The 19,861-nt window shown below is 49.1% G+C and overlaps 1 protein-coding gene and 1 non-coding gene across 5 annotated transcripts in view; one reads left to right on the top strand and one right to left on the bottom strand.

The window, feature by feature from the left end:
• Positions 1-19,861, bottom strand: part of LOC119174679 (uncharacterized) — a 129,829-nt gene that overhangs the window by 39,290 nt on the left and 70,678 nt on the right. Inside the window, exon 1 of one of the 4 annotated variants that reach the window (XM_075895269.1) lies at positions 18,598-18,885. The exons of 2 other annotated variants lie outside the window; for them this stretch is intronic. Coding sequence is in view for 1 of the 2 variants with exons in the window: in XM_037425701.2 (XP_037281598.2) it covers positions 18,169-18,192 (24 nt within the window). In the remaining variant the exon portion in view is untranslated. Of the gene's footprint in view, positions 1-18,168; positions 18,563-18,597; positions 18,886-19,861 lie in introns of those variants that run through there. One more of the 4 variants, XM_037425701.2, reaches the window with a different exon arrangement.
• TRNAI-AAU (transfer RNA isoleucine (anticodon AAU)) lies at positions 16,410-16,483 on the top strand. The gene has a single exon. It is a non-coding gene; the product is annotated as a tRNA-Ile (tRNA).

The following is a 19,861-nucleotide window of genomic DNA, read 5'->3' as shown; positions in this document are numbered from 1 at the left end:
GCGTTTTCAGCAAAACTTCTTTAGTGAGGTAACAAAATAGCGCACAAAATGTTGACGGATTAGGCAAGAAAGAAACAGCGTCAGCAGTCGTCCTCTGTGTTTATGTTCCTTTGGCTAACACTTCGCCTTTTTGTGCTCTATTTTGCGTATTTTCTTTTCCTGAACATCTATCTCTCTCTCGCTATTTCGTTATGTCTCAAGCTATTCAGTATCAACTAGCCCACTTTGCTTGCCTCTCAGTTCAACTTGTAGGCGTTGCATTATCTAGGCTATAAATTGCGATGTTTGTGACCACCCGCACTCTCTATCTAATCCTCCCCTTCACATCTGCCCCCCCCCCCCCCCCGTTTTTTTCTTACGATCACGAAGCGATTCAGGCACCAACGTGCGATCTAGTAATGATGCCTCATACCCACAGTCCATTACAATATGGATGAATAGAAATAACTTTATTTATACGTCCTGTACAGGGTGTAGCCACCTGCCTGGCTAATCCCACGTTGGGACTGGGAGGTCAAGCCTCCTAGCCCTGTCATGGGCGTACTGGACAGCCAGTACAATATAGCAAACAAGCCGTATAAACTTCATCTTTCGATACTGGAGTTATCGCTACAGGGGTAAGCAGCTTCGGTTACACATGTTATTACGCACGTTTTTTATGGAACGGCATCACATACGACTTGCTTACGACTTCGCGAAATTAATAATAGCTGGGTTTTTACGTGCCATGATCATCAGGCACGCCGTAGCGGTGGGCTCAGGATATTTCGGCCATATGGTTTTCCCTGACATCGCACATTATTGCACAGGCCTCTATAGCATGTCACTCACACCGAAGAGCGACCGCTGTGGCTGGTATCGAACTCGCGACCTTCAGTGACTGCACAAAACACGGAACGCAGCGTCGTGGACGCCGTCGATCGCTCGACAGAAGCACCGGCTGCGTGGAAACGTCCCAGGATTGATTGATTGATTGATTGATTGATTGATTTGTTGCGTTTAACGTCCCAAAACCACCATTTGATTATGAGGGACGCCGTAGTGGAGGGCTCCGGAAATTTTGACCACCTGGGGTTCTTTTACGTGCACCCAAATCTGAGTACACGGGGTGGAGACGTCCCAAGTAACTAAGAATTTGCCACATTACACCGGAGCCACGTTTTGCCTGTATACGGCAGGCGAGTTCGTCGTGTGCAGCTCTTTCTCTCTCAAGCGCGCGGCTGCCGGATTCGTGTATACGACTCACCGAGGAAACCTGAACCGCGAACTTCCGCGCGGTTTGGGATGACCGACAGGAAGCGTAACGGTAAGCGTATAGCCGCAGTCGTCATATTTCAGTCTCGGCCGTGCGTGCAGTGCACAAGCAAGCATATAGAGAGTCCACGTCGATTCATTCCCCACTTCGGTGTTCTGAAAACGCTTCAAGCCCGAAGAAGTTGTGCCTCGTCTTCTGCACTGTAAACTGCCAGTATTTCAAAGGGTCTGCATTCAATGATTCTGCCCATCAACGCGGCCTTATCAAACACAAACACGTAACAACTGTGACAGTTTTAGTTCGCGCTTGTCCTTGCGTTATTATACCTAAGGCGTATGAACGCCGCCATCTTAGGTCGATGTTTCTTGTTTTTGTATACTACGATGCGAAAAACTAAGGCCGTGAAACTTCGTACGCATCAGCAAGCATTTTCATGTGTTTGCTACAGCCCGTCCAGTTGTTGAGTATGCAAAACACAAAGGTTAACAGCACAATATGGCGGCACTGCGACCTCTCCATAAAATAGTCTATACCTGTTCGTTCTCTTCAAACGTCTTTTTTTTTTTTTTAGTGCTTCAGCGGCGCACTGCAAGTTTCGAGCTGCCTGTCGTTCTTCGTGTGACATTCCAATTTCTGGCTATCGCATTCATTGATTCGCCCTTGCGGCGGAACGGTGACTTGTTTACAACATGCACGAAGTAAAATGTTGAAGGCCAGTGGCCATCCTGGCAAGAAACTGTAAGCATATCTCGACGAAGCCGGGGGGGGGGGGGGGGTGCGCTATTTCTCGACTCCGGCCCGCTATAGCTGATGTGAGTTCGAGACCTCTGGTATGTGTATACATCAGATACATAATTATGTGAAATGCTCGTTTCCGCGACGTGTAAAAGTAGAGCGTAGGCTGTATTTGCCTCCACAACTCGAACCAACACTTTTCGCCGCTTTGGTAGAACTGCACGTAACTATACGGTGAGACTGGTACGGCGCCGATGTATTTGTGCATAAACAAGAATGACCAGGCCGACTCGGGTGTGTTATGCATGCGTTTCTCGGAGTAGCAATCAGCTGAATGACGTGGCGGCGTGCCCCAATACTGCGTAAACGGCGACGAGCGATATGTTTATTGACCGGCTACGGTAACGCAATGCATCCGGCGAGTTGTATCACAGTTGAAGGAATCGGGCACCGTAGCGTCAGCACAGGCCACACTGTTGACGACTGGTTCCTTGCGACAAGTGCTAAGTGTGTGTGTGTATATATATATATATATATATATATATATATATATATATATATATATATATATATATATATATATATATATATATATATATATATATATATATATATATATATATCATCAGCCTGACTATACGTCCACTGCAGGACAAAGGCCTCTCCCATGTTCCGCCAGTTAACTCGGTCCTGTGCTTGCTGCTGCCAATTTATACCCGCAAACTTCTTAATCTCATCTGCCCACCTAACCTTCTGTCTCCCCCTAACCCGCTTGCATTCTCAGGGAATCCAGTTAGTCACCCTTAATGACCAGCGGTTATCCTGTCTACGCGCTACATGCACGGCCCATGTCCATTTCCTCTTCTTCATTTCAACTATGATATCCTTAACCCCCGTTTGTCCCCTAATCCACTCTGCTCTCTTCTTGTCTCTTAAGGTTACACCTACCATTTCTCTTCCCATTGCTCGCTGCGTCGTCCTTAATTTAAGCTGAACCCTCTTTGTAAGTCTCCAGGTTTCTGCTCCGTAGCTAAGTACCGGCAAGATACAGCTGTTATATACCTTCCTCTTGAGGGATAGTGGCAATCTACCTGTCATAATTTTCAGAAGCGGTTTCAGAAGAGGTTCTCAGAAGCCTAGAATGGGAACAGTTAGGAATAAGAGTTAATGGAGAATACCTTAGTAACCTGCGCTTCGCCGATGACATATTGCATTGCTGAGTAACTCAGGGGACGAATTGCAACTCATGATTACGGAGTTAGACAGGGAGAGCAGAAAGGTGGGTCTTAAAATTAATCTGCAGAAAACGAAAGTAATGTACAACTACCTCGGAAAGGAGCAGCGCTTCGAGATAGGTAATAGTGCACTTGAAGTTGTAAAAGACTATGTCTACTTAGGGCAGGTAATAACAGCACAGCCGAACCACGAGTTTGAAGCAACTAGAAGAATAAGAATGGAGTGGAGCACATTCGGCAAGCACTCTCAAATTATGACAGGTGTATATATATATATATATATATATATATATATATATATATATATATATATATATATATATATATATATATATATATATATATATATATCGTGCAAAAGCAACGTTAGACACTCGATTTTCTGAATGAACGACATAGACATACTATATTTCATCGACTGAAGCGCTACCAAGACTGTAACGAGAGTGGTGACTTTTCATAGCGTCAAGGAAGAATAAGTAGTTCTTTCTGTATTCGATTGTAACGCGACGGTCGATCTCAGGTAGCGACAATCTCGGGAAAGATGCGGGTTACATTCGAGTAAATACGATGCTTACTACCACATGCCGTTGGTCTAAGCCCTCTTTATCAAAAGAAAATAAAAATAAAACCACGTTTAATAAACGATTAGCACAGAAGAGAGGTATAGCCACCTCGTGTTTTGAGACACAAATAGCAAAGGCGACAAATCAAGACGCGCGGATCCCGCACCTATGAAAGACTGTTCTTTTGTATCAGGCATTCGTGTCCGGCCACTGCTGCCCTTTCGCCTTATATACCTTATAGCATGTGAGAATATGATCACAGAAACGTTTGGCACTGCTGCGTTATAACCTTAACAATCGCGCTTAATCAAAATGCATACATTGCGAAGGTCATCGACCTTCCTATAGAAGTGACGCGTGCACGGAATCGACAAAACAAAGAACACACTGCACCTAAGCATACCCTGCACTTATCTTCTCGGCATGTCACCGCGAAATCGGAAACGCACCGCAGGCAGGTCAATGTCCCAAGCACATGCAGAAAAAACGAACACGCGCCAATTCGTTATCGCGCCGGGCGATTGATCGAGGGCGACAGCCAGGTTGAATTTTCCGAAGTCTTCCACTACGGCGTCTCTCATAACAATACCGTGATTTCGGGACACCAAACCCACATATATTATTATTATTATTATTATTATTATTATTATTATTATTATTATTATTATTATTATTATTATTATTATTATTATTATTATGCCATACATGGCCCTCATTCTCTCAGCTGCAGTTGCAAAACCTCTCGAGGAATCAGTTCTATATATTTTATGTATTTATTCATTTTACCTGCAGCGCCAACAAGGCATTACAGCAGGGGGGTATATGCAAATACATGAATACGATTCATCATATAGAAAAAAAAAGAAAAGGAAAAAGAGAACTGACATGAGAATAAGTGGTACAAATCTGCACAATAGCGCGTCAAATGTACAAGCAGTGCCACAATGAAAAATTTACATGTGCGACAAAAACGTGTGAAACAGAGCATCAGATGTACAATTAACAATATTACCTGGTAGTTTATTCCAGGCCTCAATGGAATGGGGAAAGAAAGAACCTTGTACACATCAGTACGGCAACCAATTTCACGAGTTTTCCATTCATGGTCGCGTCACTTAGATACAAAGTGCGGGGTTAGTAAGAAAATTTTAGGATCAAGACCGGTCATTTATATAGAGCCTTCCCCAAATTGTACACCCCGGTATGTGTTCCTCAACTTGAATATGCATATCTGATCTGGAATAGCATCGCTAAATATGGCAGTAACGCCACTGAGTGAGTGCAGGAAAAAAAATCATAAGCATTTACAATCATCGTTTTGCTAGAGATGACTCTGGATCTCGTTCTAACACTGCCAGATTATTATCACTGCCATCACTTCACTGCCGACGAAATCGCGCTGACGTATTATTTCTTTACAAACTAGTTCGCGGTATGCTATCCTGCCCTTTACTTCTAAGTTAAGTGAATTTTTGGATTCCGCGTAAGTTAACCAGAGAGAATAGGCCATTTCATGTACCCGCCAACTTCTTTCAACACTCCACACAGAATGCACAGTCTATATAATGTTAACTTTCATGATCTTGATGTTTTTTCACAGTCCACTGTCATTGTTTTTATCCCAGCGCTGCACTGTCTTAACAATTTTTCACAATTTACAGATTATTCCCTTTCCGTCTTTCAGGAACGTTTCTACATAGCTGTGCATATTCCCCTTTATTCTTCACTTCCTTTCCACGATTCTCGTTTTGTATTTTTATTATTCCCATATTGTGCTTATTTCTTTTTTTCTGTGTATTTTCACTCTTTGTTTGATTTTTCTGAAGAGTGACTATTGTATTGTTTATTTGTATTGTTTTACTGTTTATTTGTATTGTATCATTTTTTGCGTGCGCCTGCACTTAGACCTCAACGGTTGTTTCAGGGCACGTTAAATAAATGATTGAGCACCATGAGTGAGCACCAAATAAATAAATGAAATTAGCACCATAACTAAACGAGGCCTCGCCGCGGTGGTCTAGTGGCTAAGGTACTCGGCTGCTGACCCGCAGGTCGCGGGATCGAATCCCGGCTGCGGCGGCTGCATTTCCGATAGAGGCGGAAATGTTGTAGGCCCGTATACTCAGATTTAGGTGCACGTTAAAGAACCCCAGGTAGTCTAAATTTCCGGAGCCCTCCACTACGGCGTCTCTCATAATCATACGGTGGTTTTGGGACGTTAAACCCCACAAACCAATCAATGAATCAACCATAACTATAAGAGACCACCGTGGCGGTTAGGCATACGATCGGCGCACCTTCCATGGCCGCATTTCTGAAGATTTCGCGGTATACCGGATTTTTCGCGTACGATGCCACTACCGAAATGTGTAACAAGATTTACGCTCACGCTCGTTAGTCTAACAGCACGACAGTATGTATACACCGGACGTCGAACGCGGCTGGCATAAACAAGCGGCTCGAACGGAAATAAAGGCAAAGCCGCAAGCGACACGGGCAGATAGTAAGCGGGGTTCCGAATGAACGCGGAAACAATCCCCGCTAATCACGTCGCTGCAGTCATGGCCGACAGACACGCGCACCAGAGTGGCAAGTGAATGAGTAATAGGCGACAGCCAATAAGAATTCAGTACAAGAGTCACTCGCGAAAGCACGGCATACTTGCCCTTCACCTCCGAATGAGAACTACGTAGTTTAGACTCCAGACAGCAAGGCCAGATAAGGTTGAAACGTAGGTTTAAGTCGAATGCGAAGTCGAAACTTTAGGGTTTTACGCTCATTTTCTCGACAAATGTAAACGCAACGCTTACACTATTTACTCGAACGCAACGCGATTTTTTTCTTCAGATTTTTGCTGCCAAAAGTCGATCCCTCGCGTTACAGCCAAATACCAAAACTACTGCTCTTTTTATTTTCGTCGACGAAATGAAAATTCATCCCTCGCGTTACAGTAGAGTAAATACGGTATTGCTAAGTACAAGTTCGTTGCCCATACGTAAATCATGACATTTATTTGAAAACTGATATCAGGATTCCAGCAACGAGAAGATACACGGGTACGGTATAAAGAGAACCGTCCCCAAAACGCAAGACTGCTTGACGTCACGAAAATGAGTGAAAGTGATTGACCGCACGGGTGTGTTCATCGGTATGACGTCACGCCAACGTCATACCAATACGTCATACTGTACAGGTGTACACTCGCAACTGCATGGCTGTACACGGGAGATATACTCGTAATTCGCGGTTTGTCACCGACTATAAACGCGGTCGTTACAACGGTTGCCTAGGAGCCTTTGACTAGAGCCGCCCGAACGATAAGGCAAGACAAGCAAACAAGGCCTTCAAAGGGGTGTCGAGAAGTAGCGGTTCTCGAAGAAATGAAGGAGGCACCTAATTTCTGTCTGCCTCTTGGGCGACACGGGGCAGTGCCTTGTTGGGGATGGGATAAGAAAATAAAAAAAGATAGTAGAAAAAGTGCCGCCATATCCACGAGTGAATGATGATGAGTGGGCGAAGCTCCGGAGGTAAACCTGGTAAACCATGAATCCTCTGTACATTTTGCCCACTCGATTTTATTACATCGCTCCCCCTAGCGTACGTCGCCGCACTAAATCGAACGATTGCCTTCAACCAATGACACGCGCCATATGTGACATCATTCCTATTTTATAACATCTCGCATCTTTTATCATCAACAACAAGTACCGCCGTCTAGTTTAAAACATCGTGCATCTTTTTTATCATCAGCTACAAGCACCGCCATCTAGTGAACACTGCAAGAACTAAACTAGAGGTGGCTACATACAGGGGACGGTACCGCCATCTAGTGAACACTGCAAGAACTAAACTAGAGGTGGCTACATACAGGGGACGCACAGCCCACGCCCTAAGGAGCTTCGCCCCTAAAAGGACAGTAGGAGGACAAAGATGTAGAAGACGGAGCGCTTTCGCATACGAGTGAGAGATAGGAAAGATCGGGGGGACACACGGCCGAAGGAACCGAGAAGTGCTATAGAGACGTCACGCTGACAAACGGACGCCGCCGACGCAGCTGCAAGAGACGTCTCGAGAAGAAGTCGTTTCTTGTGTATACAGAAACGCGACGCGAAGGAAGCATCGCCGGATTTTTCAAAAAAAGAAGACTCGCTGCTAACTCGTCACGTTTTACAAGCCCCTTTGGGAACGTTTTTAACGAGCGCGGCATCACACCTGCTGAGCGAGCGCTCTAAAAGACGCGAAGAAAAGCAGCAGTGAGACTTAAACAAAAAAAGTAAGAGACATGAAAAGCAGGCCGCAGCTTTGTTGGATATGACGCGACAACAGGCGAGACGCAAACTACGGTGACGTCATCATCGCGCGATCTCTTTTTAGAAGAAAGAAAGAAAGAAAGAAAGAAAGAAAGAAAGAAAGAAAGAAAGAAAGAAAGAAAGAAAGAAAGAAAGAAATGGATTTGATGGAGTTGGCACGTACATTGCACATCATTACTTTCTAAAGAGCAGCTTCATTCCAATCTGTTTGTCTGTCGCGACTCGCTCTGTCTAGTCAGTCGAAAAGGGTTTCAAATGCTGCTGGAAATCTACAAAAACATTTCCGTTTCTCCTCGCTGACGCTGTCGTGCATCGTGGGCATCGACACACTCATGTGAGCTATCAAAAAAACTACAAAGTGTACAGGATTGTGTGTGTGTACGCGTGCGTGCGTCCCAAAAATAAAATCAAGCAAAAAAACATCGTGGGGCAGCTCCTACCACCGTGACGTGCAATGGGCTTAAGTCAATTAAATAGAAAACCAATAGCGCGAACTTATCAAAGCGAATTTTACAGAAAGCCAAGTCAGGAGGCAGGGGGGGCGCCAGGATGTTTTTACTGGGGGGCAACCACGAAAAGTGAGTTCCTCCGGGGGGGCAAGCAAGCTGTGCTCCTACTAGGTTTTCAATATATTGTCGCGAGAGCAAGGTTTCCAGCTCCAGTATCTTCTCAGGAAATTTGTGCAAAACCAACTCCTCTGCTTCTTTTTTAAGTCTTTCTTTGTACTCTTCTACCTTTGGGTTTGTTTCTCTGGCCATTACAGAGCTTCGGCTTTTGACTTTAATGGAATGTGGGGTAAATCGTGTTTTCCAGCCTGGGACAGGAGCCTACACGCTGCATTTACGGCGTACCAACGGAGCAGTCAAGGCCGCCCCCGTTCGGGATTAGAAGGGGAAAGCTTACTAGGAAAAGCGTCTAGCAGGAGGCAGGTCCGGCGCCACCGTCCGAGTCTAAGCCATTGTTAACAGGCACGCGTGTCATTGAGAATGACATGGGGACGCGACCACTTAGCCTGACCTAGACATAGTGGCGGCAGGTAAACGACCATATTCTCTCGCGCTGTTGTTAGGATGTCGGGGCGCCTCGCTGTCGCATGTGCACCTGGTAAGCAATGGTGTACCCATCGCTCTTAAGGACGCTTCTAGAAAGCAACAGTTAATGAAAGAACTTACGGGGCCCGAGCGTGGGAACGGCCGCCGACGGTAGTCGACCGAAGGAAGCAGCACGGCCTGGTATGGGAGAGAGTGTCACGTGCGGAGGACCTTTCCCTTTGCGTGTTTCATTTTGGTAAGGAGGTTTTTACAAATGTAGTGCCTTTTATGAAAGTGTTTCTGTGATTGGTTGAGATGCTGCGAGTCCGAACATGTGACTGGTTTTTGTGAAGACTCTTTGTACGACCAAGGGTTAAAAAGAGGATGTTTGAACTTGAAAAGTGAGCGGAGCGGAGTCGGGGTCAACGGCGGATCTCACCACCGGAGACCAGCTATGCGGGCCGAGGGGTATGCCACCATTTTCTATGTTTTGTCTTTGTAACCCAGTGCATTTTGTAATTTGGAGTTGTGTTAGCTAAATAAACCCCCAATGAGTGCTCCCCGAATTCATCGTGTTGACTTCTCATCAATTGCCTCCGCGGAGTTTCAACCACACTTATTCGTCTCCCTGGTCGTCCGATGCGCCTAACTTGAACAACCCCGACGTTTCGCTACAAAGTGGTGGAGGTTGCTCGGTAACGATAGTCCCGCTCTGAAATTATGCCCCGAGTCAACAACAAATATCAGGAACCTACCTCTGACTGCTCTACTATGACGGAACCCCCTACCTTCTTCTCTGCTATGTCTACCCCCCAAGTTAAACCATTCGTCGGACCACCAGTCTTTAGAGGCGCGCCGGAGGAATCTATTTCAGAGTGGCTACTTTGCTACGAACATGTAGCGTCGCTTAATAATTGGGACCAAGCCACAAAGGTGAAATTTCTATACCTGACTTTAGACGGAGATGCGAAAAAGTGGCACACCACTCAAATTCTAACCGGTGCTCCTAATACATGGGAAGAATGGGCGACGCTACTTAAAACGTCCTTTACGAGTCGCCACCCAGTCGAGATCGCCCATTTACGGCTACAAAACCGCATCCAATTGCCGTCCGAAACCCCCGAGCAGTACTACTATGACGTCGTACAGCTGTGTGCAAGAGTGAACCCGTCCATGACGGAAGATGATCGGTTGCGGCACCTTATGCGCGGTTTGCGTCCGGATATTCTGGAGAAGATGATAATCGCAAACCCGGAGAGCTGCACTGCATTCCTCCAAATTTTGCAACGCATAAATCTGGCAGCTTTGATGAGCCGTGCGTCGGCGCCACAACCGATTGGCATCCAGTATTCCACCGGATTACAGTCGTGGATGCAAAACATCGCGCATCCCGTAGGGTTCGCACCCACTGCAGCGACAGGGTACTCTCCTCCTACGTGTGTCGCCACTTGCGCCGCGGCCGAATTGCGTTGCCCACGGGAGGCTTCTGACAGCGAAAGAGACCTAAAAGCGATTGCGGACTCGATCGCCGTGCTGTCTGACCGGCTAAAAAGCATCGAAGACGAGGTGCGTCGCCCCCCAATGCCGTGGCCTCAGAGAACTTCCCGTGCCAACGACGGGCGTCCCCGATGCCAGATTTGCCGCCGCATAGGTCACATAGCACAACAGTGCTCGCAGCGGTTCCGAGATGACAGGAACGATCAGGCGGAGCTCCACGGCAATCAGAATGTACAGCCTAATCCTTCGGGAAACGAGAACGGCCGGGCCTAGGGGGCCAGCCCGGCCGCCCCATCGGCACATTGTCGGAAGGTCAGCTTCTCACAGTCCCCACACGAGCCAACGGTACAGAAACAAAACTTGTAATTGACACCGGCTCGGCCGTAAATGTCATCTCAGAAGAATTAGCTAACAAAATAGGTGCTTCATTCAAATCGAGAAAAGACATATTCATCCGAGGAATCGGCGGAGGCTTGCTCACCCCCAATGGCGGAGCTGAAATAAAACTTGAATTTGGCACCACCAAAGTTCACGAGACGTTTTTAGTGGTCAAGGATTGCCCGTACGAGCTACTCGGTGGTCTTCCTTTTTGTCGAGCAGCCCGGCTTCTCATTGACTTTTCCAAAAAAGAGCTGCAACTAAACGGTGAAATTTTCCGGCTACGTATAGACTCAAGTGCCCCCGAACATAATGATGTACTTGCAGTGCGGTGCCACGAGCAAATTCGCATTGAACCTCGCACAGAAGTCGCTATTGAAGTAAAGGTCGCAAGGGACGGAATTCACATCGTCGAACCGAACAGCACGCTCAGAAACGGACTTCAGGTTGCACGCACAATAACGAGGATCGTGCATGGGAGAGGCCTCATTCGCATAGCTAATCCTACCATGTCGCCAGTAAACCTGCTCAGCGGAACAAAGCTTGGATGGGCTTCATCTATTCATGACGCACAGCTGGCAATCACGGCCCCCGAGAACGATCAAGTGCCTCAAGAGTTTGACATAGAGACTGGGGATCACCTACAGCCACCTGAGCGGGATGAACTGCTGTCACTCATTGAGAAATACCGCCATCTATTTACGAGCAGTAACAACCCCATCCGGCAGACTCATGTCGCTGAACATGTGATCGACACAGGTGATTCTCGACCAATTCATCAGCACCCATATCGTCATTCCCCTTTTGAAAGACAACAGATTGAGCAACAAGTAGAAGAAATGCTGCGCGATGGGATAATTAGAGAGTCTCACAGTCCTTGGTCATCACCTGTCGTCCTCGTGAAGAAGCCAAATGGGACTTGGTGTTTCTGCGTCGATTTCCGCAGAGTCAATGAGGTCACTAAAAAAGATGTGCACCCACTGCCACGAATTGATGACATTCTCGACGTGCTACAGGGGTCAAAATACTTCACCACACTTGATCTAACCTCAGGCTACTGGCAAGTGGGCATCAAGGAGGAAGATAAGCAAAAGACCGCATTTGCCTGTGGACCCGGCCTGTACGAATTCAATGTTGTCCCTTTCGGCTTTTGCAACGCCCCTGCCACATTCCAGAGAATGATTAACAAAGTCCTCAGTGGTCTTCTCTGGAGAGTTTGTTTGGCCTACTTGGACGACATCGTTATTTTCTCGAAGACCATGGCAACTCATTTGCAAGATTTGGAAAGTGTGTTTTCGGCTTTGGACGTGGCCAACTTACGACTGAAGTCCGAGAAATGCAGCTTCGCTCGCCAGGAGATTAAATATCTTGGACACATTCTCACAGGTGAAAGCATCCGGCCGGACCCAGACAAAGTAGCAGCGATCGAAAAATTCCCAGAGCCACGAAACAAGAAAGGTGTACAGAGCTTTCTCGGAATCTGTAACTACTATCGGCGATTCATCAAAGATTTCTCTCGCATTTCTCGACCTCTGACCAACTTAACCAAAAAGGATGTTCCTTTCGTCTGGGATGCGGCATGCGAAGTGGCCATGCAAACCCTCAAAGAGAAGCTGATCACAGCCCCAATTCTGCGTCAATTTGAGCCGGGAAAGCCGATAGAGGTGCACACTGATGCCTGTGATTACGGCATTGGCGCCGTGCTTGTACAGAAAATTGGAACTGAAGAGAGAGTCGTCGCCTATGCCAGCCGCCACCTTAACAAGGCTGAGATGAACTACAGTACCACTGAGAAAGAATGCCTCGCCGTTGTGTACGCCTGCGGACAGTTTCGGCCCTACGTCTTTGGTTCTAAGTTCACGGTCGTGACTGACCAAGCCAGCCTGGCTTGGCTAATGAAAGTAAGGAATCCGAACGGTCGTCTTATGCGATGGTCCCTGTTGCTTCAGGAATTCGACATAACGTTGCGACACCGCCCTGGCCTCAAGAATGGAAATGCCGACACGCTTTCCCGCCTTCCTCATGATCCCGCGCCTGTAAGCGAAGAAAACCCCTTACCGTTGCTGGTTCTGGATCAGGTGGATGTTGGAAAAAAGCAGAGGGCAGACCCATGGATGAAAGAAATTATGCAGCACCTCGAGCACCCAGATGCGCCCGTTGTCAGGAAAATTAAAAGAACGGCACGGAGCTTTCGGTTGATCGACGGTGTACTGTATCGAAGGGCGAAAGGGTTTCAGGAGGATCGTGCTGCGCTCGTTGTCCCCAAGCGCTTGAGATCTGAGATTTTAAGGTACTGCCATGACGCCACCACGGCAGGCCACTTAGGTGTCAAGCGCACATGGGAGAAAGTTCGTTGCCGATATTTCTGGCCGAAGATGTTCTCGTACGTAATCAAGTACGTTCTCTCCTGCCCCGACTGCCAGACACGAAAGCAACCACCGGGGAGGCCGGTCGGTTTCCTCCAACCGATCCCACCTGCAGGTCGACCTTTTCAGCAGGTGGGCATGGACTTCATTGGGCCTTTCACTAAATCCAAAGCAGGGAACCGCTACATCGTCGTGATTACCGACTACCATACGAAATGGGTCGAGGCTGTCGCGTGTCCAGCGGCCACTGCCGCAGAAGCAGCCAGAGCTTTCGTCGAACAAATCGTCCTACGTCATGGTGCCCCGGAGAAAGTAATAAGCGATCGTGGGCAGCACTTTGTCGCCAACTTGACCGAAGAAGTATTCCGGCTCGTGGGTAGCGAGCATGCCACCACAACAGCATACCACCCACAGGCCAACGGCTTGTGCGAGCGTTTTAACCGCACGTTGGCTGACATGCTCAGCATGTACGTTTCCTCACACCACCGCGACTGGGATGAATTCCTACCGTACGTTCTATTGGCATACAATTCTTCCACCCACGAGACGACTGGATTCACTCCCTTCTTTCTTCTTCACGGACATGAACCGACACTACCGGTGGATGTAGGGTCGGGCGCGCAACGCGGATTCGACTACACCCTGGATGCAATGAAAGTGGCCCGCAGGCTGCGGCAGGCTCGAAAAATAGTAAATGAACGGGAGAAGCGTCAGCAGGAGAAGAACAAGCGCAGCTATGATGCTAGGCGACGAAGTGTTGTTTATCATCAGGGCGACTTGGTGTACTTGTGGACTCCCTCCCGGGCGAAAGGGAAGACGACAAAGCTTCTTCACAAATATCACGGACCTTTCCGTCTTGTGCGCCAGGTAGCCGAGAACAACTGGGAGGTGGTAGACCAAACTGGGAAAAAACGTGACGTTGTGAATGTGGCGCGTTTAAAGCCCTGCCACGTTCGATTGGGCTCCGATGCCGACGACGCGGACGATGAGTCTGATGATAATCATGAGGTGCGCGATCTCGGTGGTGATGTGCGCGAGGGAAGTGCCAGGAGAGATGACCACGGATTGCATCGAAGTGTTGTGCGCGAGTGCAGTTCAAGGAGAGATGACCACGGATTGCATCAAAGTGTTGTGCGCGAGTGCGGCTCCAATGGTGATGTGCGCGAGTGCGGTTCGCGAGTGGGTCAGGAACTCCGTTTGCAACATTGTGTGCGCGGGACACAGACCAGTGTTCCAGTACAGCAGTGCGAAAGCTACGACACGGACACTGAACTTTACTCGGACTGGAGGACATTTTTAAGTAATAACAACGCACAACAGAATGTCAGTGCTTACGAAACGGACACTGAATTGTATTGCAGTACCGATGAGTGAACCCATATATTTCTGTGTCCAATGATTTTGTTTTGTTTTTCACCTGTTGTTTTATGTAATTTTTTTAAAACATCTCACACACTTGTTGAATGCAAAACCTTTTTGTATAATTAGTCTATTTATTGTCGTGTTTTGCAGATAAAACGAGTGGGGCACTCTTTTTCGTAGGGGGGAGGTGTCGCGAGAGCAAGGTTTCCAGCTCCAGTATCTTCTCAGGAAATTTGTGCAAAACCAACTCCTCTGCTTCTTTTTTAAGTCTTTCTTTGTACTCTTCTACCTTTGGGTTTGTTTCTCTGGCCATTACAGAGCTTCGGCTTTTGACTTTAATGGAATGTGGGGTAAATCGTGTTTTCCAGCCTGGGACAGGAGCCTACACGCTGCATTTACGGCGTACCAACGGAGCAGTCAAGGCCGCCCCCGTTCGGGATTAGAAGGGGAAAGCTTACTAGGAAAAGCGTCTAGCAGGAGGCAGGTCCGGCGCCACCGTCCGAGTCTAAGCCATTGTTAACAGGCACGCGTGTCATTGAGAATGACATGGGGACGCGACCACTTAGCCTGACCTAGACATAGTGGCGGCAGGTAAACGACCATATTCTCTCGCGCTGTTGTTAGGATGTCGGGGCGCCTCGCTGTCGCATGTGCACCTGGTAAGCAATGGTGTACCCATCGCTCTTAAGGACGCTTCTAGAAAGCAACAGTTAATGAAAGAACTTACGGGGCCCGAGCGTGGGAACGGCCGCCGACGGTAGTCGACCGAAGGAAGCAGCACGGCCTGGTATGGGAGAGAGTGTCACGTGCGGAGGACCTTTCCCTTTGCGTGTTTCATTTTGGTAAGGAGGTTTTTACAAATGTAGTGCCTTTTATGAAAGTGTTTCTGTGATTGGTTGAGATGCTGCGAGTCCGAACATGTGACTGGTTTTTGTGAAGACTCTTTGTACGACCAAGGGTTAAAAAGAGGATGTTTGAACTTGAAAAGTGAGCGGAGCGGAGTCGGGGTCAACGGCGGATCTCACCACCGGAGACCAGCTATGCGGGCCGAGGGGTATGCCACCATTTTCTATGTTTTGTCTTTGTAACCCAGTGCATTTTGTAATTTGGAGTTGTGTTAGCTAAATAAACCCCCAATGAGTGCTCCCCGAATTCATCGTGTTGACTTCTCATCAATTGCCTCCGCGGAGTTTCAACCACACTTATTCGTCTCCCTGGTCGTCCGATGCGCCTAACTTGAACAACCCCGACGTTTCGCTACAATATGCTTCCGGGCACTTGGGTGGGCATGGGGGGGGGGGGGGGGGGGCAGGCGAGAATTTTGGGGGAGCTCCAGCCCCCCCTTGCCCCCCCCCCCCCCCCTGGCGCCGCCCCTGTCAGGAGGTAAGCGAAGAGAATGCGGTCCAAATGACGTAAGTGTAAGGCGTTAGAGTGTGTAAATTTTAAAATTGTAGGCACACGCTTTTGACCAAGGAGGAACGCACTCCCACATTCGAATCTCATACAGCAGAAATCAGATCTTTCGGGACCAGGATCTGGATGAAGGCGCATGGCGCGAGTAAAGATGTAGCGGACCTTCAGAAAAGCAGAACGCCCAGTTCCACGTTCAAGCTTTGAAACGACACGTCGCTATGTCCGAGCAGCTTTGTTCCTCGAGTGGCACTTCCACCGTCTGGCCTGCTAGCTCAGTCGGTTAGAGCGTCGTGCTAATAACGCGAAGGTCGTAGGTTCGATCCCTGCGCAGGCCAAATTCTTTTTTCGTTTTTTTATGTTACTGAATTTTTGAAAAAATCTCCCTATGTCCTTACACTCATCACGAACGAAACCTTCTTCAACACAATCCTTACACAATTCACATTGATAGAGACGAGTGCTATCGCCGTACAATACGTGCGCTACATACATACATACATGCATGCACACACGCGTGCGCTACATACATACATGCATCCCACGAACATACATGCATACATACATACATGCAAACATACTCGCGCGCGTGTGTGTGTGTGTGTGTGTGTGCGTGTGTGTGTGTGTGTGTGTGTGTGTGTGTGTGTGTGTGTGTGTGTGTGTGTGTGTGTGTGTGTGTGTGTGTGTGTGTGTGTGTGTGTGTCTCCGGTCCGCGCGCTCACAGCGGTTTCTAGGCCACATTCAGACATGAAAAGTAGCGCATGCTCAGTTGCGTGTCAAAAAATAACCCATTGAAAACAAATTTGATTGATTGATATGTGGGGTTTAACGTCCCAAAACCACTATATGATTATGAGAGACGCCGTAGTGGAGGGCTCCGGAAATTTAGACCACCTGGGGTTCTTTAACGTGCACCCAAATCTGAGCTACACGGGCCTACAACATTGAAAACAAATAGGGTCCACAAAAATATATATCAGAATAACTATCAAGACTTTCACAAAGAAAACGTCCCCGCAACAAAAGTGCAGTAATGTGAATCGCGTCGACATCGTAACGACCTTCGACCACAACCTGAGCAAAACAAGGCAAAGCCGCGATTTCAGTGACGTGATATGCAGAGGAGAAACTGAAAGTGCCCTCTTCAGTTCCGCACTAGGCACACACACTCACGCGGAGAGACACATGCTTTGACGCCGCGCTGGAACAGATATACCCAGACACGCACGTCAAATGAGAGAAAAAAAAAAATGTAAAGAAACTAAACGCGAAGAGAAGGGAGGGGAGTGTGTAGGGGGCATCGCGCAATCCCAAGTTCAGGTGGCAAGATAACCGAAGCAAGCAGGCAGACTCCCTAGCAAACAGGACGACGCTTTCGGGAGCACGCACTCGAGTTTCCCAGGGCGGGTATCTTCTTGGCGAGAAGCACCGCTACCGGCAACGAGGTTCGGCGTTTTTTTTTTTTTTTTTGGCTCGCTCGCTTCAGCGAAGACGAGAGGCGGCAACCGACGAACGTCACGCTCGAACTGCGGAGCTGCCGCTTCTAGATTCACCAAACTTGTCTCTCTTCTCGCCGGATCAGCGCACGCATGTAAGCAAGTTCACCCCCCCGTAAGATTACGACGCGACCCCCTAAACACGCCCGTTGGAGTGGGGTCACGGGCCTGGAGCACGGGCGTTCTCACGAACTGTGGTGCGAGTGAGAGTTGAGCCCCAACAGGTGCGCGTACCGCGTGGCAGGCGGCGTACAGTAGTAGCGAGCAGCATGCAAAAAAGGCAGCGGTTTCTCAGAGCACGCGGAGTGCAAAGGAAGCGGGGAAAGGAGAAGGGGACGGGGAAGGAATCTCCTTTAAATGGTGAGCACACATCCGAAACGCGACGCATCAATGCCCCAAAGAGAGCATGAGCGAACGAAACCCAAATACATAACCAACATTCACAAAAAACATGGACAAAACCCAAGCCGCGTGCGCGGAGTTTGAAGAGGGTGGGGTTGGCCCACGCTCTGTGACGAGTTATTCACCCGTAGCCGGCGCAGGAACCTCATGGTTGTAGCAGCGGCGGTGGCCTCGTGAGCAGCATTCGTATGGTCCCCGCAGCGACCCGGTCGTCGTCCAGCGGAGTTCCGTGTAGAGTGGTGGTCCCCGCACGAGGAGGAGCGGACAGCCGTTGCGTCGGCACTCCGGCGAGAGCCAACGCCATGGGTCCGCGGTCCTCTCCTATCGGAACGCGAGACGGCGGCTGCAGCGATAGCTGACGCAGTTTCCGGTCGTGGCGCGTTGTAGGCACAGCACTACTGACGGCACCGTTAAAATCTGCCGCTGGCAGCAGCAGCTGTCGACGGCTCGAGAAAGGAGCGCGCGCGGTCACACCACACGCTCACTACGCGCGCACACACCCTTGGTCGCAACACGCGGCGGATCGCCGAGCTCACAACAGACGCTGCTGTTACCTGCTGCGTGCCTGCTTGCTGGCCGGCAGGCCTGCCTGGCCGGCGACGGTTACACGGCGGCGAGGGTTGGGCCTAGATCGACCTCCTTCCTCGAAAGTCGGTTTGCGTTCGAGTGTTGGTCAGAGAGAGAGAGAGGGAGGGATGCGACGTACTACTACGTGAAGAGGAAGAATGAAAGGCTGTGGGAAAGAAGCGTACCACGCCGTTCGTGGCGCGGGTTACCGACGGTGGCATCCTCTTGTTTACGTCGTCGTCGTGGCGCGTTTTGTGACGCGCGGAGATGAGAGAGCCACGCGCGCGCGCTGTCGTGTGACTCAAGCGAGAAAGTGCTGCCGTCCGTAGCCTGAAGCCAAGAAGCGCGCCGCATTGCATCCTCTTGAGTCATGTGTCCAACAGGTAAACGAGGACTTCGCAAGAGACTCGCCCGCTCCCGCTTGGCACGCTCTCCACCGACGCGTCTTCCCTCCTACCAACCCCCCCTGAGCTCTTGCAGATGGGTGCGGCAGAAGCAAGGACAAGTCGGTAAAGACTTGGAGGATGTGGGGTGCGAGGCGCGCGCATTTCGCCAAGCGCCACGTGATGGCAACAACAGGGGGAGGGGGGCCACTGCCTTCTTTCCCCGCGGTACAAGATTAGACGTCGCCGTCTCGAACGGGTTAGCTTCGCAGGGAGCGGGAATTCCAGGGCACATTCTTTCTTTCGTTCTTTCTTCCTTGATCTTCACGCACGGTGTCTTCGCGTGTACACGTGCCATTTGGTTTGTTCCCCACCGGCACAATTTCGTCCCAAAGAACGACGACCTGGGAGTTAACGGTTGCCAGGCCATTGCGTGTGTTCGACGAAATTGGGTTGGATAAACTTTTATCTGGTCCTCCAAAACACAGATCACTGTGCTGCGGGCAGCTCCCACGTGGGGACTGAGATGCCAAGCTCCTCAGCCGCCTCGCGGGATTGGTGGACAGTCCAGAGCTGATCTGCCAAGGATGAGCTGCGGATTGCCGCCTCCCATCTGGCAGAGGTGATGTTCGACGAAATGTCATAGGACAATTCTGCACACAGGTCGTTGGCTGCGAACGAAATGCCAACTCCGATGACACCGACGACAGCACGCTCGATGAATGAGAGCGATCCATCACACCAGCACAGACCCCCCCATGAGCATGCCCGTGGTTAAACAGCACAGATGTCGATGGGTCACTGTAATTAGTGCTATCGGCAATCGAGCAACAAAAGATGAAAAAGAAGACGGCTTTGTTTTGGAAAG

Source organism: Rhipicephalus microplus, chromosome 5 (genome assembly GCF_043290135.1).
Source record: "Rhipicephalus microplus isolate Deutch F79 chromosome 5, USDA_Rmic, whole genome shotgun sequence".
NCBI classification, from domain to species: domain Eukaryota; kingdom Metazoa; phylum Arthropoda; class Arachnida; order Ixodida; family Ixodidae; genus Rhipicephalus; species Rhipicephalus microplus.
Note: the sequence above shows the minus strand (reverse complement) of the source record. Positions and strands in the feature narration are given on the sequence as shown.